This window comes from Hyla sarda, chromosome 9, assembly GCF_029499605.1.
Source record: "Hyla sarda isolate aHylSar1 chromosome 9, aHylSar1.hap1, whole genome shotgun sequence".
Taxonomy (NCBI): domain Eukaryota; kingdom Metazoa; phylum Chordata; class Amphibia; order Anura; family Hylidae; genus Hyla; species Hyla sarda.
Window position 1 is genome coordinate 129790652 of NC_079197.1, and position 25008 is coordinate 129815659.

The 25008-nt window shown below is 43.9% G+C and overlaps 1 protein-coding gene across 3 annotated transcripts in view; it reads left to right on the plus strand.

Annotated features, from left to right (window-relative positions):
- Positions 1-24566, plus strand: part of LOC130291381 (interleukin-13 receptor subunit alpha-1-like) — a 134626-nt gene extending 110060 nt beyond the window's left edge. For all 3 annotated transcript variants that reach the window (XM_056540076.1, XM_056540077.1, XM_056540078.1), the window contains exons 8-11: positions 200-338; positions 6170-6260; positions 18486-18549; positions 22991-24566. In XM_056540076.1, coding sequence (XP_056396051.1) covers positions 200-338; positions 6170-6260; positions 18486-18549; positions 22991-23077 — 381 coding nt within the window. In that variant the 3' untranslated portion in view covers positions 23078-24566. The remainder of the gene's footprint in view (positions 1-199; positions 339-6169; positions 6261-18485; positions 18550-22990) is intronic.
- The last annotated feature ends 442 nt before the right edge of the window (positions 24567-25008 follow it).

A 25008-nucleotide genomic window follows, 5' to 3' on the forward strand; every position in this document is an offset into this window, starting at 1 on the left:
ATATTATCAGTGCCATTAACATATGCCTGCACTATGCTGCATTAAATCTCGAAAAATAGGAAAACAAATTAAATCAATTTTTCTACCTAGAAAGTCATTGAATTAAATTATATATTCTAAAATTATACTTGCAAATAGTTGTTTTGGGGATTTTTTATTAATAATTGTGGATCTTGTTATTAAAATCTATTGTTTTCAGGTTGAGGGTGACTGCAGTAAGCAAGTTCAGGTCCCCAACAGTTTTGACCCCATGAGAGTCAAAATACGGGTTAGGTTGTCAGAATACACAAGTGACAGTTCACTTTGGAGTGACTGGAGTGAGGAATGGACAGTTCCAGGTAAAGTACAATTTAAGTATATAACCTGTAATAATGGGCATTTGTTATAGTGGGCATCCTTATAGACCAGTGGTCTTCAACCTGCGGACCTCCAGATGTTGCAAAACTACAACTCCCAGCATGCTCGGACAGCCGTTGGCTGTCCGGGCATGCTGGGAGTTGTAGTTTTGCAACATCTGGAGGTCCGCAGGTTGAAGACCACTGTTATAGACCCTTACAAAGCACTCCTGGTTTCATTGTTTTTCTTTTTGCCCATGCACACTCACTATTACTAGTCGTACAGCACCTTTGTTTGATTCCAGCACAGTTGCATCTATACGTTTCAATATTATACCTTGGTCATGTGACTGATCACCAGTCTGACTCTCAAAATTTTCCAGTGCTTAAAGGGGTTATCCAGGAAAAAACTTTTTTTTTATATATCAACTGGCTCCAGAAAGTTAAACAGATTTGTAAATTACTTCTATTAATTTTTTTAATCCTAACAGTACTTATGAGCTTCTGAAGTTGAGTTGTTCTTTTCTTTCTAAGTGCTCTCTGATGACACGTGTCTCGGGAACCGCCCAGTTTAGAAGCAAATCCCCATAGCAAACCTCTTCTAAACTGGGCGCTTCCCGAGACACGTGTCATCAGAGAGGATTTAGACAGAAAAGAACAACTCAACTTCAGAAACTCATAAGTACTGAAAGGGTTAAGATGTTTTAATAGAAGTAATTTACAAATCTGTTTAACTTCCTGGAGCCAATTGATATATATAAAAAATTTAATAAAATTTCCTGGATAACCCCTTTAATGGTCAGAACAGGATGTCAGTTGTGGGTCTGACTTTCTGTAAACTACAAGATGACATCATCATCTACCAGATCCCTCCTACTAGCTCACAGATCCCTCCCCTTCTAGCTGCATCTGCTATCTCTAGGGCAGTTCCTCCCAATCAGTGAACCCACAGCTGTTGCAAAACTACAACTTCCAGCAAGTTCAGGCAAGCTGGGAATTTTTGTTTTTCAACAGCTGGAAGGAGACTGGTTGTGGATCACTGGCTTATGGGATCAGGATATATAGTAGATATACACCATGGGGGACATGTATCAAAGATTTTACCCCTGTTTTGTGTTAAAATTTTTGCGCTAGATTTTGCGCAAGCTGTTTTTTTGCATCTTTTTTTTTTTAGTACATGCTGGTGGAGCATTTCCTCCAGATGTGTAGGTTTCGGTGTACCTTGGAGTGACATATTTAGTACGCCCAAACTTATTAACTGCGTACATTTTATTTACCCGCAGAAATTTTGCGCAATGACCATATTTTTAATGCAAATATAGAGTGGAGGTATGAGGAGATTACTATATTTGCCCTCAATTTATAAAACTCTTTGCACTTGATTGATAAATTTAGCACATAATTCCATCGCATTTAGAAAGCCCCTATGGTGCCAGAACAGCAAAAAAAAAAAAAAACACAGGGCACACTATTTTGGAAACTACACCCCTCAAGGAACGTAACAAGGGGTCCAGTGAGCCTTAACACCCCACAGGTGTTTGACGTATTTTTGTTAAAGTCAAATGTGTAAATGAAAACATTTTTTTTTCACTAAAATGCATTTTTTTCCCCAAATTATACATTTTACAAGAGGTGATTGAAGAAAATGCCCCCCAAAATTTGTGACCCCCCATCTCTTCAGAGAATGGAAATACCCCATGTGTGGACGTCAAGTGCACTGCGGGCGAACTACAATGCTCAGAAGAGAAGGAGTCACATTTGGCTTTTGGAAAGCAAATTTAGCTGAAATGGTTTTTGGGGGCCATGTCGCATTTAGGAAGCCCCTATAGTGCCAGAATAGCTAAGAAAAACCACATGGCATACTATTTTGGAAACTAAACCCCTCAAGGAACGTAACAAGGGGTACAGTGAGCCTTAACACCCCACAGGTGTTTAACAACTTTTCATTTAGGTTGGATGTGTAAATGATTTTTTTTTCCACAAAAATGCTGGGTTTTCCCCAAATTATACATTTTACAAGGGATAATCGGAGAAAATGCCCCCCAAAAATTGTAACCCCATCTTTTCTGAGAATGGAAATACCCCATATGTGGACGTTAAGTGCACTGCGGGCGAACTACAATGCTCAGAAGAGAAGGAAAGCTAATTTTGCTGAAATGATTTTTGGGGGGCATGCCACATTTAGGAAGCCCCTATTGTGCCAGAACAGCAAAAAAAAAAAAAAACACATGGCATACTATTTTGGAAACTACCCCCCCCCCCCCTCAAGGTACGTAACAAGGGGTACAGTGAGCCTTAACACCCCACAGGTGTTATCCAACTTTAATGAAAAGTTGTCAGTGTAAATGAAAAAAAAAATTTTTTTGGCACTAATACTGTTCCCCCCCCCCCCCCAAAGTTTAAATGATTACAAGGGGTAATAGGAGAACATTTGTGACCCCATAATTTGTAACCCCATCTCTTCTGAGTATGGAAATATCCCATGTGTGGATATCAATGCTCTGCTGAAATGGTTTTTGGGGGGAATGTCGCATTTAGGAAGCCCCTATGGTGCCAGGACTGCAAAAAAAAAAAAAAAAACACATGGCATATTATTTTGGAAACTACACCCCTCAAGGAACATAACAAGCGGTACAGTGAGCCTTAACACCACACAGGTGTTTGATGACTTTTCATTAAAGTCGGATGTGTAAATGAAAAAAAATTCACTAAAATGCTGTTTTTTTCCATAAATTTTAAATTTTTACAAGGGAAATAGAAAATGCCCCCCAAAATTTGTAACACCATTTTTTTTGAGTATGAAAATACCCCATGTGTGTATGTAAAGTGTTCTGCAGGTGAACTACAATACTCAGAAGAGAAGGAGCCCCATTGAGTTTTGGAGAGAGAATTTGGAATGGAAGTTGGGGGCCATGGGCGTTTACAAAGCCCCCATGGTGCCAGAACAGTGGACCCCCCACGTGTGATGCCATTTTGGAAACTAATCCACTCACAGAATTTAATAAGGGGTGCAGTGAGCATTGACACCACACTGGCGTTTGACAGATCTTTGGAACAGTGGGCTGTGCAAATGAAAAATAAATTTTTTCATTTTCACGGACCTCTGTTCAAAAAATCTGTCAGACACCTGTGGGGCGTAAATTTTCAATCTACTCCTTATTACATTACGTAAGGGATGTAGTTTCCAAAATGGGGACACATGTGGGGGGTCCATTGTTCTGGCACTATAGAGGCTTTGTGAACACACATGGCCTTCAATTCCAGACAAATTTTCTCTCCAAAAGCCCAATGGCGCTCCTTCTCTTCTGAGCATTGTGGTGCATCCGCAGAGCACTTTACATCGACATATGGGATATGTTATTACTCAGAAGAAATGGGGTTACAAATTTTGGGGGTCTTTTTCCTATTTTCCCTTGTGAAAATAAAAAATTAGGGTAACACCAACATTTTTGTGAAATATTTTTTATTTATTTTTTTATCCAACTTTAAAGAAAATTCATCAAACAGCTGTGGGGTGTTAACGCTTACTATACCCCTTGTTGGTGTAGTTTCCAAAATGGGGGTCACACGTGGGGGGTCTACTTTTCCTTTTACCTCTTGTGAAAATGAAAAGTATGGGGCAACCCCAGCATGTTAGTGTAAAAATGTTTTTTACACTAACAGGCTGGTATAGACCCAAACTTTTCTTTTTCATATGGGGTAAAAGGAGAAAAAGCCCCCCAAAATTTGTAACGCAATTGCTCCAGAGTACAGAAATACCCCATTTGTGGCCCTAAACTGTTTCCTTGAAATACAACAGGGCTCCGAAGTGAGAGAGCGCCATGCACATTTGAGGCATAAATTAGGGATTTGCATAGGGGCGAACCCAAAAATATTCTACGTCAGTGATTCCCAAACAGGGTGCCTCCAGCTGTTGCTAAATTCCCAGCATGCCTGGACAGTCAGTTGCTGTCCGACAATGCTGGGAGTTGTTTTGCAACAGCTGGAGGCTCCATTTTGGAAACACTGCCGTACGAGACGTTTTTAATTTTTATTGGGGGGGGAAGGGGGGGTACAGTGTAAGCGTGTGTATATGTAGTGTTTTACCCTTTATTTTGTGTAGTGTTTTTAGGGTACATTTGCACTGGCGGGGGGGTTACGTTGAGTTACCCGCTAGGAGTCTGAGCTGCGGTGGAAAATTAGGCGCAGCTCAAACTTGAAGCAGGAAACTCACTGTAAACCTCCCCCCCCCCCCCCCCCAACCTCCAGCTGTTGCAAAACTACAACTCCCAGCATGCACTGACAGACTGCACATGCTAAGAGTTGTAGTTATGTAACAGCTGGTGGCATGTAACTACAACTCCCAGCATGCCGAGACAGCAGTTTGCTGTTCGTGCATGCTGGGAGTTGTAGTTTTGCAAGATTTAGAGGGCCATGGTTTAGGGACAACAGCACAGTGATCTCCAGACTGTGGCCCTACAGATGTTGCAAAACTACAAATCCCAGAGCGGGGGAACGAACTTTAACACCCCCCCCGATCTGCTATTGGTCAGTCACTTCTGACCGACCAATAGAAGGGATAAGACCCTGCCACCTCACTCCTATCCCTTCAGGGGGTTTAGGATCCTCTTTATTTTCCGGGTCACCGGAGACCCGTGTGACCCGGAATCGCCGCAGATTTCCGGTCTGAATTGACCGGCGATTTGCAGCAATCGCCAACATGGTGGGGGGGGGGGGGGGGGTCTCCCAGGTGTTTGCACGGATGCCTTCTGAATGATTTCAGCAGGCTTCCCGATCTGGTCCTCACTTGGCGAGTGACAGGGACCAGAATTCCCACGGGCATACAGGTACACCCTGGGTCCTTAAGGATCGGGGATAAAGGACGTATGCATACGCCCTGCGCCCCCAAGAGGTTAAAGAGTTACAAACTTTTTACTCCATTCTGTGCCTAGTGCAGGACTGGAGGTGGCAAGTCAGAGGTGATGGAACAAAGGGATGAACAGTCGGCCAGGACACATTGGCTCCTGTCATCACACGGTCCCCTGCAAACATTAATGCCAGAGAACAGAGTGAGATGATGGCATAACAGGACCAGTAAAAGTAACATCATGTGACCAGGCAAGTCGAGTTTAGGAAAACGTAGCCACATCTGTCCATGAATTAAATATGGTACTACAGTGAAAGGGAACCTATCTTCCAGCATAATAGTACAAGGCAAGAAGAACTGTACAGATTCATATATAGATTTGTATAAAGATTCAAATGTTTTGTACCTTCTTAATTGAAGTCCTTGCTTGTTAGGAGCCCAGTGGGACCGCCCACTGGACTCCTGGACCTAAAACAAGCATGGATTTCAGTTACTAATTTACGCATTATACTTGTAAATTTTTTTACACTGAGCTATGTATGAATCTGTTCAGCTTCTGCTGTGCTCTAAGATTATGCCAGTTGGGGATGAGCTGCAGTACCACACATCACCTGTGGTGGGGCTAGTGTGGCGTTGTTATATTTACATAATTTGTAAGGTGCAAAAAAAAACAAAAAAACATACATACAGGCAGTTCAGCCTATTATGTTACCATTGATCCAGAGAAGGGGAAAAAAACATGAGATAGAAACCAATTTTCCTCATTTTAGTAAGAAAAATTGAGCTGGGCCCTCACTCCTCCTGATTATTCATTGTGTAATATTGTAATGTCTGATATTTGTCTTTATTTGAACCCAGAAAATTGTAGTGCTGTGGAACCTGTTGGCACTATATAAATATATATTATAATGATTATTTTTATTATTAAATTATAAGAGTGTTTCTAGTGACTAGATTTCTGACCTGGTTATATATTACCATTTTGCAGGCAAAGGCACCATTACACCTTTATTGTCACTCATTCTAGTCCCAGTTGTTGTCATTGTCCTTGTCGTCATACTGCTGGTCTTCATGAAAAGGTAAAAAACATTTTTTTTTCTTTTTGTTTAGTCTAAGAACATTTGACACTGTATCACTCAATGTGGGCCACACTACTATGACATTACTGTACAAGTCTATATTCTATGTATACTTATGTATACTTTGTGGAAAGTGTGTAGCATTATATGGGAAATGGATGTTACTATATGGGCACAGTCTGGCAGTATGTGAATTCTTTTTTTGTGTGTATTGTAAGTAACGTACTATATCCTATGCATCTAGCAATTTGTTGTCCGGTTTCTGAAAAAAATAAATAAATAGACTGTCAGTCTTTATTTACAAGCTGCTATCACTGGTTTCTGTGGATATGATAAATGCATATTGACATCACGGCTTACTGCTGATAGGTGATGCCTGTAGATTGCTGACACTACTACAGTGACCCCCCCCCCGACCTTCGATGGCCCTGACATACGATCATTTCAGCATACGATCACCTCTCAGAGGCCATCGCATGTTGAAGGCAGCATCAACATACGATGCTTTTGTATGTCGGGGCCATCACATAAACGGCTATCCGGCAGCGCACACTGCTTCAGCTGCCACCGGATAGCCGTTTACGGTGCCCCGTGTGGTCCGCTTACGATCACTTACCTGTCCTCGGGGCTCCGGATCGTCCTCTTCGGGATCCCCTGCATCGTCGGCGCTCTCCATCATCGTCATCACGTCGCTGCGCACGCTGTCCCATCATTGAATAGGAGCGGCGTGCGTAGCGACGTGATGGCGGCGACGGAGAGCGAGGATGCTGGGGAAGCAGAGGTCTTGCCGGAGCATCGTGAACACCTTGGGTGACAGCGATGGAAGGAGACATCCAGCTCAGTGGTGACGAGCGGTGACGGTCCGGAGCGGCGGGGACAGGTGAGTATAACCTCCAATACCAGTGGTCTTCAACCTGCGAACCTCCAGATGTTGCAAAACTACAACTCCCAGCATGCCCGGACAGCCAACGGCTGTCCGGGCATCCTGGGTGTTGTAGTTTTGCAACATCTGGAGGTCTGCATGGTGTAGACCACTGTCCTATACTTTACATTGCACGGATCCCTCAACATACGATGGTTTCAACAAACGATGGTCCATTTGGAACAGATTACCATCGTATGTTGTGGGACCACTGCAATTTGCTACAGTGGTCAAGTGTCCACAGCTTGTAAACAAAGACCACCAGGGACCATTGGAGAATTCTGTTCCTTTGTTGATTTGCGTCTGTATTATGTTTTATGTATATGAAGGTACATTCAACAATCAGCCATAATATTACCTGCCTAATGTTGTGTACGCCCCCCTTGTGCCACCAAAACAGCTCTGACCCTTCAAAGTATAGACAGCACAAGTCCTCCAAAGGTGTCCTGTGGTATCTGTCATGAAGACACTAGCACCAGATCATTTAAGTCTTGTAAGTTGTTAAATGTGGATTTCATGGTCATGGATTGAACTGGTCTTTCTAGCAAATCGCACAAACATAAGGGAATTTGGAGGCCAAGTCAGAAAGAGGTAGTTCAGATAATAAAATGTTTTGCAAATGAAATGGTTAAAGAAAGTCAAACAAATTAGCAAATTTACCATTTTGCAGATGTTCTGACCAGTCATCTAGCTGCCACAATTTGGCTCTTGTCAGAAGGGCCGGTGTTAGGGGGTAACAACCTACGCAATTGCAGGGGCCTCCTTGTGATCTAGGGAACGGGTCTGTTGCCCTGGATTCTGAGACTTTAGACCATCACTATCAGCTGTAAGTAAGTCATTGAGCTCCTTCAATTAACTCTTCTAGCCACAGGCAGTGTAAAGTTTGTGGCACCTAAGACACTGGGAGACACCTTTTTAGTGAAGGAGTGTTCAATGATGTAATTCATAACATGCCTCCTCCAGAACAGAGGAAAAGGATAAGGAGCAGTCCTTTCTGATCCTCATGGGAGTGTGGAGAGTTATTTATTATTTCATTTATTATTTTTATTATTATTGCTGGCTCAGTTGAGGGTCTGATTATTATTGAGAAGGGAAGCCTACCTACCTAATGTTGGGGACATACAAGGAGCCCTATCTACCTACTGGAGGATCTCTAAATGCCTACCTTCTGGTAGGACATACTGAGTTGCTAGGGGAACTTACATTCCTAACTGGGGGGACTTATGTATCAGGGGGCCTATTTCTCTAAGGGTAAAACATACCTACCTACTGCGGTTAACTACCTTCATTATTGGGGGCTTAACTATCACTACTGCATTCCTGGTGTTATTCAGTCACAATTTAGTAGTAGTGATAGTGTTCCTATTGTGATGGTGTTATTTACGTCTTTCATAAAGGTATTATTGTTAATGCTAGTCTTTTGTATGCTGACTGACAATAGTATATAAAATGTGACTATATTGTTGGTACGATATTTCAGTATTTGGGTACCGACTTTTAATTTTGCCCAAGGCCTCGCTAAGGGCCCATCCACACTGCTGAATTTCTGCCTGGAGAAATGAGGAAATTATGTCTGCCACAGGCACTGCCGAAATTCGGTTGGACCTCGGTAATGCAGTCCAGTTGGAATTCCGCAAATGGAATAAATACTTTGCAAATTGATCCTGGCCCCTATTCTCAGCAATCTGTGAAGTTACTTATGTTTCAGGTTTCATAGTTCTAAGGCACCTCCTAGTTGACATTCAGCAGGATGAACTGGTTCTTAATTTCATTTATAGCTCTGTGTGATTTCTGCCGTAAGGGTTTTTCGTGACACCCTTTACTGAATCAATGCTGAGATATGCTGAATTTGGCATGTGAAGAAGTTGTCCAGTGGAAATGCTATTTTTTTATTTATTTTTTTAAAGAAAAAAATAAAATAAAAAAGAGAGAGACAAACCTGCCCACAAAATAGGTGTTACTTCCACACAGATCCACTTTCATTGCTGTTCCAACATTCACAAGGCCTTTGTGTCCATGACACAAAAAATTGTTGGAAATGCCATCAGTCCATCACTGATTGAGGGGGATCACCAAGGATTATGGGGGGGGGGGGTTCGATTAGGCTACTACAGTGTTATTTTCTCTTTTATACTGCTCCAGTCCTTAAAGTATTTTCTGATAATACCAGACAACCCCCGAAGCGGTGCTCAAAATTTACACTAAAAGCGTACGTTTATTTGTTTTAAAAAATATAGTCTAGATTTACCATCATATTGCACATAAGTTTTGAGGGGTCTTAGAATTAGGTTTAAATGATGTAGTGTGTATATTTGCTAATACAGTGAAAGTAAAAAATATTTGATCCCTTTGCTGATTTGTTTGTATGCCCACTAACTGTAACACCAGCTGAACAATACCAGTATAAAGAGGTGCCTAAAATGTACCTTTTATTGGTTATATTAAAATATAAAGTAAACTCAGTGTTTCAAGTGCTGTATATATGGTACTTCTAATAATTAATTATAAGAGCTGTTAAGAAATAAATAATAATGCTGCTCCGGAGTGCAAGTATTAGATCAAGAGCACATCCCGGACAGTCTCATAAAGACTATCTCCAAAAACACTCCCTCAGTCATCCAATTCGGCTGACTGGTTCTCCAAATGCGTTTCTATCACCTTTTTCTGCGATGTCATCAGGGAGTTTTTTTAAGCTTGAGGAGTATGAAATGCGCTATCAGGGTCTGTTAGTTAAAGCCCTAAAACGAATATAAACCAGACATATATTATGAATCACAGGGTATGCGTTAATGTCCAGCTCTTAATTATAGCATAGACAAAGTAAAGAAAACATAAACTGTATGGGTATATTTCTTGAAGTCAACTCCCAGCGAGAGTCTGTCTCAAGGCCTCCAGCTGGTAACCAGTTCTGTGACTCCTAACTAGAGTAATCATTGGCGGGCACTCTCGCAGTGGCGAAGAGACCGCCTGACTTCCAGCCCAGCGCGCTGTCGGAGAAGCCGGCATCTGACGTAATATCCACCCAGAAGGGTTACGTCATATCCCACATGCCCACCCTGCTTCTCCAGGTGACGCGTCCACGGATGGTGCATAGTTACATGTACTAGGCGGATATGTTAACTCATTGCATTCCGTGAATAGTGTCAGGTTTGTAAAAACAATGGTCATAATGCTCAATGTGCTGGTCTATGACAGTATATCTAAAGTGTGGAACTAAACAATGCACACAGCCATAAATTCATCAGATTCCTGATATAAAGTTAAGTTAGAAGCATGTAAAACAGCGGATTCAGAAGAGGCCAAATATGATATAACGGGGAAGGAATAAAAGGTACTAGGAAACGTCAGCGATACTTAGACTATAGAGGGTCAATGTGCCATAGTCCATTATAACCTATGGAATAAGATACATAGGTAGCAACCACAGTGGAACTATATATATATATATATATATATATATATATATATATATATAAGGGTGGGAGGAGCTCCCTAGTATGGTATATGTGGGGTGGGTATAACAGGGCCCTAATGGACAGTTCTTCCCTATTGTACCCTATCCAGATACCCTACACCTAGGCGGCTTCACCCATAATTTCTCGTTCAATCCATAGGGGGCATAGGTTTTGAGCCTATGTATCCATTTGCACTCCCTTGGGAGTAGCACTCTATCAAGATCACCTTCTCTCGGTGATCGCTGTACCTTCTCAATACCTCTAAATCTGATGTTGTATACAGTGCATAGAGAAAGTATTCGGCCCCCTTGAACTTTTCGACCTTTTGCCACATTTCAGGCTTCAAAAATAAAGATATAAAATTGTAATTTTTTGTGAAGAATCAACAAGTGGGAAACAATCATGAAGTGGAACGAAATTTATTGGATATTTAAAACTTTTTTTAACAAATAAAAAACTGAAAAAATGGGCGTGCAAAATTATTCAGCCCCCTTAAGTTAATACTTTGTAGCGCCACCTTTTGCTGCGATTACAGCTGTAAGTCGCTTGGGGTATGTCTCTATCAGTTTTGCACATCGAGAGACTGAAACTTTTGCCCATTCCTCCTTGCAAAACAGCTCGAGCTCAGTGAGGTTGGATGGAGAGCGTTTGTGAACAGCAGTTTTCAGTTCTTTCCACAAATTCCCAATTGGATTCAGGTCTGGACTTTGACTTGGCCATTCTAACACTTGGATATATTTATTTGTGAACCATTCCATTGTAGATTTTGCTTTATGTTTTGGATCATTGTCTTGTTGGAAGACAAATCTCCGTCCCAGTCTCAGGTCTTTTGCAGACTCCATCAGGTTTTCTTCCAGAATGGTCCTGTATTTGGCTCCATCCATCTTCCCATCAATTTTAACCATCTTCCCTGTCCCTGCTGAAGAAAAGCAGGCCCAAACCATGATGCTGCCACAACCATGTTTTACAGTGGGGATGGTGTGTTCAGGGTGATGAGCAGTGTTGCTTTTACGCCAAACATAACGTTTTGCATTGTTCCCAAAAAGTTCGATTTTGGTTTCCTCTCACCAGAGCACCTTCTTCCACATGTTTGGTGTGTCTCCCAGGTAGCTTGTGGCAAACTATAAACGACACTTTTTATGGATATCGTTAAGAAATAGCTTTCTTCTTGCCACTCTTCCATAAAGGCCAGATTTGTGCAGTATCCGACTGATTGTTGTCCTATGGATAGTCTCCCACCTCAGCTGTAGATCTCTGCAGTTCCTCCAGAGTGATCATGGGCCTCTTGGCTGCATCTATGATCAGTCTTCTGCTTGTATGAGCTTAAAGTTTAGAGGGATGGTCAGGTCTTCGTAGATTTGCAGTGGTCTGATACTCCTTCCATTTCAATATTATCGCTTGCACAGTGCTCCTTGGGATGTTTAAAGATTGGGAAATCTTTTTTGTATCCAAATCCGGCTTTAAACTTCTCCACAACAGTATCCCGGACCTGCCTGGTGTTTTCCTTGTTCTCTGCGCTTTAAACGGACCTCTGAGACTATCACAGTGCAGGTGCATTTATACGGAGACTTGATTACACACAGGTGGATTCTATTTATCATCATTAGTCATTTAGGTCAACATTGGATCATTCAGAGATCCTCCCTGAACTTCTGGAGAGAGTTTGCTGCACTGAAAGTAAAGGGGCTGAATAATTTTGCACGCCCAATTTTTCAGTTTTTTATTTGTTAATAAAGTTTGAAATATCCAGTAAATGTCGTTCCACTTTATGATTGTGTCCCACTTGTTGTTGATTCTTCACAAAAAAATTAGTTTTATATCTTTATGTTTGAAGCCTGAAATGTGGCAAAAGGTCGAAAAGTTCAAGGGGGCCGAATACTTTCACTATGCACTGTACCTCTCCTCTGTGACTTTCCATCATGTGTATAGCAATAGGTGTATCCCTTTTATTCCGAACGTCCCCGATATGCTCGAGAATGCATTTCCGCAATTCTCTCAGAGTTTTACCCACGTATAGGTGAGGACAAGGGAATCGGGCTACATATATCACTGCTCTGGTACTACAGTTAATGAACTGTTTTATTTTAGAATTACAGTGTTCTAGATCTTCTGTCACCACTTTGGTTAAACAGATTTGCAAATTATTTCTATTAAAAACAATCCTTAATCCTTCCAGTACTTATTAGCTGCTGACTACTACAGAGGAAATTATTTTATTTTTGGAACACAGAGCTCTCTGCTGAATCACGAACACAGTTGTTACGCCTAGCGCTCCGGGTCCCCGCTCCTCCCCGGAGCGCTCACGGCGTCTTTCTCCCTGCAGCACCCCGGTCAGTCCCGCTGACCGGGAGCGCCGCACTGTCATGGCCGTTGGGGATGCGATTCGCACAGCGGGACGCGCCCGCTCGCGAATCGCATCCCAGGTCACTTACCCGTCCCGGTCCCCTGCTGTCATGTGCTGGCGCGCGCGGCTCCGCTCTCTAGGGCGCGCGCGCGCCAGCTCTCTGAGACTTAAAGGGCCAGTGCACCAATGATTGGTGCCTGGCCCAATTAGCTTAATTGGCTCCCACCTGTTCCCTGGCTATATCTAGTCTCCTCCCTTGCACTCCCTTGCCGGATCTTGTTGCCTTGTGCCAGTGAAAGCGTTTAGTGTTGTCCAAAGCCTGTGTACCTGAACTTCTGCTACCCATCCTGACTACGAACCTTGCCGCCTGCCCCCGACCTTCTGCTACGTCTGACCTTGCCTCTGCCTAGTCCTTCTGTCCCACGCCTTCTCAGCAGTCAGCGAGGTAGAGCCGTTGCTAGTGGATACGACCTGGTTGCTACTGCCGCAGCAAGACCATCCCGCTTTGCGGCGGGCTCTGGTGAAAACCAGTAGCCTCTTAGAACCGGTCCACTAGCACGGTCCACGCCAATCCCTCGCTGACACAGAGGATCCACTACCTGGAAGCCGAATCGTGACAGTAGATCCGGCCATGGATCCCGCTGAGGTGCCACTGCCAAGTCTCGCTGACCTTACCACGGTGGTCGCTCAGCAATCGCAGCAGATTGCCCAACAAGGACAGCAGCTGTCGCAGTTGACCGCCACGTTACAGCAACTTCTGCCTCTGCTACAGCAGCAACCATCTCCTCCGCCAGCTCCTGCACCTCCTCCGCAGCGAGTGGCCGCTCCTAGCCTCCGCTTGTCCCTGCCGGACAAATTTGATGGGGACTCCAGACTCTGCCGTGGATTTTTGTCTCAGTGTTCCCTGCATATGGAGATGATGTCGGACTTGTTTCCTTCAGAACGGTCTAAGGTGGCGTTCGTAGTAAGCCTTCTTTCAGGAAAGGCCTTGTCTTGGGCCACACCGCTCTGGGACCGCAATGATCCTGCCACAGCCACAGTCCAGGCCTTCTTCACTGAACTCCGGAGTGTCTTCGAGGAGCCAGCCCGAGCTTCTTCTGCCGAGACTGCCCTGTTGAACCTGGTCCAGGGTAATTCTTCCGTTGGCGAGTATGCCGTACAATTCCGTACTCTTGCTTCAGAATTATCCTGGAATAACGAGGCTCTCTGCGCGACCTTTAAAAAAGGCCTATCCAGTCGCATCAAGGATGTGCTGGCCGCACGAGAGATTCCTGCCAATCTGCAAGAACTCATCCATCTAGCTACCCGCATTGACATGCGTTTTTCTGAGCGACACCAAGAGCTCCGCCAGGAAAAAGACTTAGATCTCTGGGCACCTCTCCCACAGTATCCGTTGCAATCTACGCCTGGGCCTCCCGCCGAGGAGGCCATGCAAGTGGATAAGTCTCGCCTGACCCAGGAAGAGAGGAATCGCCGTAGGGAAGAAAATCTCTGTCTTTACTGTGCCAGTACCGAGCATTTCTTGGTGGATTGTCCTATCCGTCCTCCACGCCTGGGAAACGCACGCACGCACCCAGCTCACGTGGGTGTGGCGTCTCTTGGTTCCAAGTCTGCTCCTCCACGTCTCACGGTACCCGTGCGGATTTCTTCTTCAGCCAGCTCCTCCCTCTCAGCCGTGGCCTGCTTGGACTCCGGTGCCTCAGGAAATTTTATTTTGGAGTCGTTGGTTAATAAATTCAGCATCCCGGTGACCCGTCTCGTCAAGCCGCTCTACATTTCCGCGGTCAACGGAGCCAGATTGGACTGCACCGTGCGTTACCGCACAGAGCCCCTCCTCATGTCTATTGGACCCCACCTTGAGAGGATTGAGTTCTTCATTCTCCCCAACTGTACCTCTGAGGTTCTCCTCGGTCTGCCTTGGCTCCGGCTTCATTCCCCCACCATTGATTGGACCACCGGGGAGATCAGGAACTGGGACTCTGCCTGCCACAGGAAGTGCCTCTCCCCCCCTCCCAGTCCCGTCAGGCAAGCCTCTGTGCCATCCCATGGCCCCCGTCCTGGTGTCACACTGCCCCGTGCCAGGCCTCGCCCTCTGCCCTCCCTCCCCATTCCCACTCCTGCTGTACTGCCTGCCGTTGAGGAAACCCTCCATTCTTTCCCGGTGTCCTCATCCCAGGGGAGGCAGTTACTGGACAAAGAGAAGGGGAGACCTAAGGGGGGGGTACTGTTACGCCTAGCGCTCCGGGTCCCCGCTCCTCCCCGGAGCGCTCACGGCGTCTTTCTCCCTGCAGCACCCCGGTCAGTCCCGCTGACCGGGAGCGCCGCACTGTCATGGCCGTTGGGGATGCGATTCGCACAGCGGGACGCGCCCGCTCGCGAATCGCATCCCAGGTCACTTACCCGTCCCGGTCCCCTGCTGTCATGTGCTGGCGCGCGCGGCTCCGCTCTCTAGGGCGCGCGCGCGCCAGCTCTCTGAGACTTAAAGGGCCAGTGCACCAATGATTGGTGCCTGGCCCAATTAGCTTAATTGGCTCCCACCTGTTCCCTGGCTATATCTAGTCTCCTCCCTTGCACTCCCTTGCCGGATCTTGTTGCCTTGTGCCAGTGAAAGCGTTTAGTGTTGTCCAAAGCCTGTGTACCTGAACTTCTGCTACCCATCCTGACTACGAACCTTGCCGCCTGCCCCCGACCTTCTGCTACGTCTGACCTTGCCTCTGCCTAGTCCTTCTGTCCCACGCCTTCTCAGCAGTCAGCGAGGTAGAGCCGTTGCTAGTGGATACGACCTGGTTGCTACTGCCGCAGCAAGACCATCTCGCTTTGCGGCGGGCTCTGGTGAAAACCAGTAGCCTCTTAGAACCGGTCCACTAGCACGGTCCACGCCAATCCCTCGCTGACACAGAGGATCCACTACCTGGAAGCCGAATCGTGCCAACAGTGCTCTCTGCTGACATCTCTGTCCATTTTAACACCTGTCCAGAGTAGGAGAAAATCCCCATAGCAAACATATGCTGCTGTGGACAGTTCCTAAAATGGACAGAGATTTCAACAGAGAGCACTGTGGTCATGATGTCAGCAGAGAGCACTGTGTTCCAAAAAGAAAATAATTTCCCCTGTAGTATTCAGCAGCTAATACGTACTGGAAGGATTAAGATTTTTTTAATAGAAGTAATTTACAAGTCTGTTTAAACTTTCTGGCACCAGTTGATTAAAAAAAAAAAGTTTTACACCAGAGTACTCCTTTAAAGCAGCCAGATGGATGTATGTAGTTTATGTAGTTATCAAGCCAGGTTGTAGCAGATCTCCTAGCTGGTGTCAGATGAGTCCTCACCAAGATATCCCCTATGCTCCGCCCCTTACGATACGGGACTTGTGTCCTGTCCCCTAATACATCACTGAGATCTTTATCCAGACTTAGTACATCCCAGTCCTTATCTAGGGACCTCCTGATCTCTTCCGCTGCATTATCATATGTCCTAATGATACATGGTTGACCATTAGAAGTCTCTCTCACATTTGGTCTTAGAAGGTGTTCCTGGGGATTCATTGGGGCATGTTTATATGCACACCGTAGGACATAGGATACCCCCTATTTCTGAATCTTGTCCTCAGATAAATCGCTTCTTGTTGACCTGCAGACTAGAACAGTTCCTCATAATGCGGAGGTACTGCCCACTAACAAAAAAATTATCAGTCTATAAATGGAATGGTCGGACAAAAAAAATCCAGAAAAACACATTTCAAATTATTTTTTGCAAAGTATTTGATCCCTTTGCGTAGTACTTTGTGGCAAACCCTTGTTGACACTCCAAGATCAGACTTTTCCTAAAATTGGCCACCAGGTTTGCACACATTTCATAATGGATTTTGTCCCAATCCTCTTTGCAGACCCGCTCTAACGGTATGTTCACAGGGACAGGTTCTGACGCATATTTTTGCTGCATATTATGTGCTGCTAATTTTGCTACCCATTATGGTCAAAAGGTAGCAAAATCAGCTGCAAAAACATGCAGCAGATCCTGTACCTGTGAATGTACCCTGAGTCAATAAAATGTGGAGGCTGACTTTGGCTACTCAAACATTTAGCTCCCTCCACAGATTTTCTATCAGATTATTCCTCCTCCTCCAAACACGGCGAGTAGAGTTAATGCCAAAGAGCTGGATTTTGGTCTCATCTGACCACAACACTTTCCCCTGTTCTCTTCCGAATCACTTAGTTGTTCATTGGAAATCTTCAGATGGCCCTCTACAAATGATTTCTTGAGAAGATTTTGAAGTGCTGCAGGATTTCAGTCCTTTACGGCGTAGTGTATCAATTGTTTTCTTGGTGACTATGGTCCCAGCTGCCTTGGGATCAGTGGCAAGATTCTCCCATGTAGTTCTGGTCTGATTCCTCACCGTTCTCATGATCATTGATACTTCATGAGGTGAGATCTCCCATGGAGGTCTCTGACCCAGGAAGATTCATAGTCATTTTGTGTTTCTTTCATTTGTGAATAATCGCACCAAACTGTTGTAAACTTCTCACCAAGCTGCTTAGTCATGGTAACCCATTATAGTTCTACAATCTTGAATCTTGTTCCTTGGACAGCTCTTTGGTCTTGGCCATGGCAAGATGTTTGGAAACTTAATGATTGCTTGTTTCTGTGGATGTGTTTCTTCAATAAAGGTAACAAGCTGAGATAAGAAGCACTCCCTTTAAGAGTGCTCCTAATCTCAGCTCATTACCTGTATGAAAGACACCTGGAACCAGAAATCTTGCTGATTGATAGGGGATCAAATACTTTTTACTGAGTAAAACGTAAATTAATTCATATTTTGTGTTATTCTGTCAGTCAATATTTAAATAAACTTAACATTTAAATAATAGACTAATTTCTTTTTCAAACAACCTACAAAATGAGCCCAAAATTATGTTCAAAAAATTTATTCTTTATTATGTATACAAAACAGGTAGAAAAAACACCCATAAAATGACCCACCCTTAAAAAAAAACCAACAAGAAGCTGAGCAGGATATCTCTGGGATAAGTACAAAGATCACAATGTTGCCAATAACACAATCCTACAATATAGGTTTAGTCAGCGTATAATAGGACAATATCTCAAAACACTTTACCTAATTGTGACATGCTGACGGCCTCCCAGTGATAGTCCTGCGACCTCGGAGGTCACAAAATCAAGATCAAATACATTTTTCCTTCACTGTATAAAATGGTCTCTGTATGCAGAGCATAAGGAAAACTATAGCCATAGCAGCTACAGTAGCTGCTATGGGGCATACTCAGATGCAAAATACACTTTCTTGTAGGGAGTAAAGTTGGTGACTTTATGCTACTTGTATCTACCACTACTATGTTGATTCTCCTATAAATAGCATAATTATCCATACTCATTTTTCTATAGGACCCTTTGAAATCTAATTACAAAATCTCATCCAAAAAAATAAAGTTAAAAAAAAAAAAAAAAAAATGTTTAATGTCTACTTATCAACCACTATCTTTACAGATTGAAAATGTTAGTGTTCCCTCCAATTCCTCAGCCTGGAAAGATGTTCCAAAATGATCTTCAGGTAAGTGTCGATTGTGTGGATCTTATTACAAGTCACTTTCATTTTAAGAATGTATCTACTTTAGGTCAAGTATCTTCCCTGTAACACGTTTCAGGGTTAATCCACCCCTTCTTCAGATTGACACCATACAGGAACTGTGTCAATCTGAAGGGGTGGATTAACCCCAAAACAAGTCATTGCTGTACATGAATAAAGTTGCTGAACTTCCTCACTTTGTGACCAGAGTGTTATACTTCCTATCTAGGATTACTGAGCACCTGCTGCCAAGGTTTTTTTTTCTTCTGCATTTCCTATCCTATACATCTTGAAACATGACTTCCAGAGGCACCCATCTGTAATCTTAAATGTTGTAGAAAATGTTGCTCCTGGTCAGTACAAAGCCACAGAGTACCTACACAGAACTAATAATGATAATAATGTACTGTGATGTAATGGGCCAGGACCTCGTACCAGGGAGAAGTCCAAGCCCGGGCCCTTTACATCACTCAGCCTATTACTGACCAAGGCGGAAGATCACTGCAGCAATTAGCGGAATTATAACATGGCAGTGCGCACTGGCATGCTGTGCTTCAGCTACTGGCCTGCTGTGCTTCTTTTAAGCACAGCGGGCCAGTAGCTGTGAGTTGAGCAGTGATGCACACTGTATGCATCGCTACAGCAAAATGTAATGTAAACAGCGGCAATGCACACAGTACTTTGTGCATGGCCTCCTACTGGTGTACATTTAATGGGCCAGCAATATAGTAGACAGCGATACACACTGTAGTATATACATAGCTGCTCACTACCTCAGTCACCATGGGTACAGCGTGCAGTGATACATACAGTACAGCTTCTGAATAGTTACCGGGTCGGTGATAAAGTGAGCTGCTCCATGTAGGTCTGTATTTACAGCTTGTGCTGCCCTAGGCAGCGTTTTGTTTTCTTTTATTATTCTGCTCCAGTTCTGCTACATCAAAAGTATTTATAATTGTATTTTTGCTGTCCTCTCAACAATACTGCCACAGGCACACGCCCACAGGTCCTTATGGCAAATACAGCCCTACCTGTATGTAACATGTGTAATGCTGTATATGCTGCCAGAGGTGTCTTAACCTCTTCAGGACATAGGGCGTATGGATACGCCCTGCATCCCGAGTCCTTAAGGACCGAGGGCGTATCCATACGCCCGTGGGAATTCCGGCCCCCACCGCTAGCCGGTTGGGGACCGGAGCCGGATGCCTGCTGAAATCGTTCAGCAGGCATCGCGGCATATCGCCCAGGGGGGTCATTATGCCCCCCCATGTCGGCGATCGCCGCAGATCGCTGGACAATTCAGTCCAGCGATCTGCGGCGATTCTGGGTCAATCGGGTCTCCAGTGACCCGATGACCCGGAATTACTGGCTGTTCGGGGCCGTCTCTGACGGCCCCGAACAGCCAGAGCCTGCAGGGGTGAGGTGGCACTGGTGACACCTCACGATCGCCCTGATTCGTCGGCCGGATTACCGGCCGACCAATCAGGGCGCCTGCTGCGGGTGTCACTCCCGCACCCGCTCCGCCCCTCTTCCGGAGGACGTGAGCGGGTGCGGGACGTGCACCCCGGGTGCTGGGGACCCCGATCCCCGGCGCCCCTGTTGGGATCGGGGCCGCAGGAGCAGCGGCGGGACTGACCTCACGTGGCTGGATCGTTGGAGGTGAGTGACAGCCTCCTGCTGTTGCTTAGCAACAGCTCCCAGCATGCAAAAAGGGCATGCTGGGAGCTGTAGTTATGCAACAGCAGGAGGCAGACCACCACAACTCCCAGCATTCCCTTATGGGCATGCTGGGATTTATGGTTTTGCAACAGCTGGAGGCACATTCTTTCTATGGAAAAGTGTACCTTCAGCTGTTGTATAACTACAACTCCCAGCTTGCACAAACAGCTAAAGTGCATGCTGGGAGTTGTAGTGGTGCATCTGCTGGTTGCATAACTACAACTTCCAGCATGCCCGTTGGCTGTCGGTGACTGCTGAGAGTTGTAGTTTTGCAACAGCTGAAGGCACACTGGTTGTGAAACTCAGTTTTTTTTTACCTAACTCAGTGTTTCACGACCGGTGTGCCTCCAGCTGTTGCAAACTACAACTCTCAGCAGTCACCGTACACCATGCACCGTACATGCTGGGAGTTGTAGTTTTGCAACAGCTGGAGGCACACTGGTTGTGAAACACTGAGTTAGGTCACAAACTCAGTGATACATAACCAGTGTGCCTACAGTTGTTGCAAAACTGCAACTCTCAGCAGTCACCGACAGCCAACGGGCATGCTGGGAGTTGTAGTTATGCAACAGCTGGATGTTCCCCCCCATGTGAATGTACAGGGTACACTCACATGGGCGGAGGATTACAGTAAGTATCTGGCTGCAAGTTTGAGCTGCCGCAAACTTTCTGCTGCAACTCAAACTGCCAGCGAGAAACTACTGTGAACCCCCGCCCGTGCGACTGTACCCTAAAAACACTACACTACACTAACACAAAAAATAAAATAAAAAGTAAAAAACACTACATATACACATACCCCTACACAGCCCCCTCCCCTCCCCAATAAAAATGAAAAACGTCTGGTACACCACTGTTTCCAGAACGGAGCCTCCAGCTGTTGCAAAACAACAACTCCCAGTATTGTCGGACAGCCGTTGACTGTCCAGGCATGCTGGGAGTTTTGCAACAGCTGGAGGCACCCTGTTTGGGAATCACTGGCGTAGAATACCCCTATGTCCACCCCTATGCAATCCCTAATTTAGGCCTCAAATGCGCATGGCGCTCTCACTTTGGAGCCCTGTCGTATTTCAAGGCAACAGTTTAGGGTCACATATGGGGTATCGCCGTACTCGGGAGAAATTGTGTTACAAATTTTGGGGGGTATTTTCTGCTTTTACCCTTTTTAAAAATGTAAAATTTTTGGGAAAACAAGCATTTTAGGTAAAAAAAATATTTTTTTTTTCATATTCAAAAGTCGTGAAACACCTGTGGGGTATAAAGGTTCACTTAATCCCTTGTTACGTTCCCCGAGGGGTCTAGTTTCCAAAATGGTATGCCATGTGTTTTTTTTTGCTGTCCTGGCACCATAGGGGCTTCCTAAATGCGGCATGCCCCCAGAGAAAAATTTGCGTTCAAAAAGCCAAATGTGACTCCTTCTCTTCCGAGACCTGTAGTGCGCCAGCAGAGCACTTTTCACCCCCATATGGGGTGTTTTCTGAATCGGGAGAAATTGGGCTTCAAATTTTTAGGGGTATTTTCTGCTATTACCCTTTTTAAAAATAAAAAATTTGGGGGAAAACAAGCATTTTAGGTAAAATTTTTTTTTTTTTTTTACATTTGCAAAAGTCGTGAAACACCTGTGGGGTATTAAGGTTCACTTTATCCCATGTTACATTCCCCGAGGGGTCTAGTTTCCAAAATGCTATGCCATGTGTTTTTTTTTTGCTGTTCTGGCACCATAAGGGCTTCCTAAAGGTAACATGCCCCCCAAAAATCATTTCAGAAAAACGTACTCTCCAAAATCCCCTTGTCGCTCCTTCCCTTCTGAGCCCTCTACTGCGCCCGCCGAACACTTTACATAGACATATGAGGTATGTGCTTACTCGAGAGAAATTGGGCTACAAATACAAGTAAAAATTTTGTCCTTTTACCCCTTGTAAAAATTCAAAAATTGGGTCTACAAGAACATGTGAGTGTAAAAAATGAAGATTGTGAATTTTCTCCTTCACTTTGCTGCTATTTGTGTGAAACACCTAAAGGGTTAAAACGCTGACTGAATGTAATTTTGAATACTTTGGGGGGTGTAGTTTTTATAATGGGGTCATTTATGGGGTATTTCTAATATGAAGACCCTTCAAATCCACTTCAAACCTGAACTGGTCCCTGAAAAATACTGAGTTTGAAAATTTTGTGAAAAATCGGAAAATTGCTGCTGACCGTTGAAGCCCTCTGGTGTCTTCCAGAAGTAAAAACACGTCAATTTTATGATGCAAACATAAATTAGACATATTGTATATGTGAACAAAAAAAAAATGTATTCGTAATATCCATTTTCCTTACAAGCAGAGAGCTTCAAAGATAGAAAAATGCTAAATTTTCAAATTTTTCATCAAATTTACGGATTTTTCACCAAGAAAGGATGCAAGTATCGACAAAAATTTACCACTATGTTAAAGTAGAATATGTCACAAAAAAACAGTCTCTGAATCAGAATGATAACTAAAAGAATTCCAGAGTTATTAATGTTTAAAGTGACAGAGGTCAGATGTGCAAAAAACGCTCCGGTTCTTAAGGCCAAAATGGGCTCCGTCCTGAAGGGGTTAATATTAATAACATTATTTTTTAAATAATTGTATAAAGCATTGTTAATAAAAAATAAGAAAATCATTACTATTCATTCTACGGTATTTTAATATATTCTGTTTTGTTCCCCCCTTTTCGTCAGAATTGGCTAAAGCGTGAAAGACCTACAAATGACTTTCATAAACCACAGCAGGAGGATATAAGTCCGGTGACTTTGCTTGAAGCTTAAAAACAAATTCATTTTTCCATGTGGAGTGATTTTTTAGTTTTCATTTGGTGAAATGGAAAATATAAAAGCAACCTACAGACATTTTAGTTGTTTTGCTCAAATGGAAACCATTTAAGCCAAGTGATGCTGAACGCTGGTCACATTGAATCACTCAGATGACAGGAGGTTAATATCACCAAGTGGTGTCTGCTGACGGCACTGCTCATGTGATGTCACGGGTACAAATGTTTCAGTGGCATACATAAACCAAAGGTGGGACCATAGCAAACATCGAAATGGATCTTCTCTTATGGTGTCGGATTCTGCCCCACCCCCCCAAGAAAGAAAATTCTGGCGTCTATTCCCTCTTGCTTTCCATGACAAGTATGGCAAAAAGGCCCCATCACTTTATATTCCGACAAGGCACTTCCCTCTGCGGAAGAGAACCCTACAATTTTCTGACCCAAAAAGGAATCAGGGCTGGTTCCCTCTTTCCAAGGGTCCAAGCTTCATGGTCCGTCTCTATGGCATGTGCGCCCGGGCCATATTGAAAGGCAGCTTTTGGAGTGTCAGAGTAAAGCTAAGAAAGTAAAGAGACTAAGGTAATACAACTGAGTATGCGGTATACAGAAATACTCCAATGTTCTTGCGCATATACAGTGGCCAAAATTTACAAAAACTATCTTTTCTAGAGATAGTGCAAACCTAGATGGACAGTTTTATATCGCTCCATTTACAAGACTGCCCAAGTTTGTAGTTCTGTTCTAAGTTTAGACTAACTTTTCCTTTGTTTACTTTTAATCAGCTCATTGCAGCAAATGTTTAGTGCATTTGTGGCGCACTGTAACCCAGTGCTATGCATGCTCATATAATGAATATTCTAATTTCTTCACTCTCATGTCCTAGTGACATGAGAGCATATATGGGTGTGCCACTTGCGTTCTGTTACAGGAGCAGAGCGCTCACGTGCCCACAGGCTCGCACGTCACTAGGTGGTGAGAGTAAATAGATTAGAATATTCATCGCTGCATATAGAAGAGGCAGGGAAGCTTGGCAAGCCAGCTTCCAGCCTCCATTGCACACAGAAGCGATGTAGCAATGCAGCTGCCAGGAGGCAGGACTTTTAATCACTGGAGCAATTTATGTAAGTGAACCCTCTTTTAATGCTGTTTACTATAAGACAGTGTATTGGGTTTAGTGTGGGGTGGATAGCCTGTCACTTTACCTTTAATAAGCTAAGCCCCCTAGTTAGTTGAAGCACATTCTCTGTTCTTTTTGTGTACTTTAGTGAAAAATGTTTCTTAATTTCTGTGCACCAAAATTCAAGTGCATTTGAGGACTCAAATTATGGTGCAAAAAGTTTAAAGGGTACCTCTCATCAAATAAACTTTTGATATAGTTTAGATGAATGAATGTTGAATAACTTTCCAATAGCATGTTAATGAAAAATATGCTGCTTTCTATTGTATTTTTCCCGATCAGTCCTGTCAGCAAGCATTTCTGACTCATGCTGGAGTCCTAAACACTCAGAGCTGCCAGCCTGCTTTGTTCACAGCCAAACAGGCTGTGAACAAAGCAGGCTGGCAGCTCTGAGTGTTCTCCTTTGTGAACAAAGCAGACTGGCAGCTCGTAGTGTTTAGGACTCCAGCATGAGTCTGAAATGCTTGCTGCCAGGACTGGTAGGGAGACCCCTAGTGGTCATTTCTTCAAAGTGGAAAATTAAATAGAAAGAAGCATATTTTTTAATAACATGCAATTGTAAAGTTATTCTGCATACATTAATCTATAATATATCAAAAGTTTTTTTGATGTGAGGTACCCTTTAATGAACCTGTATACACTTACATAATACATTCAGAAACTCCTCAGAGCATATCCTTTTCAATTTTTTTTGTTTACAATTTAGTAAATTGCAGCATTAAAAAAAAGACCAGAAAAAAGACTCTCCTTAA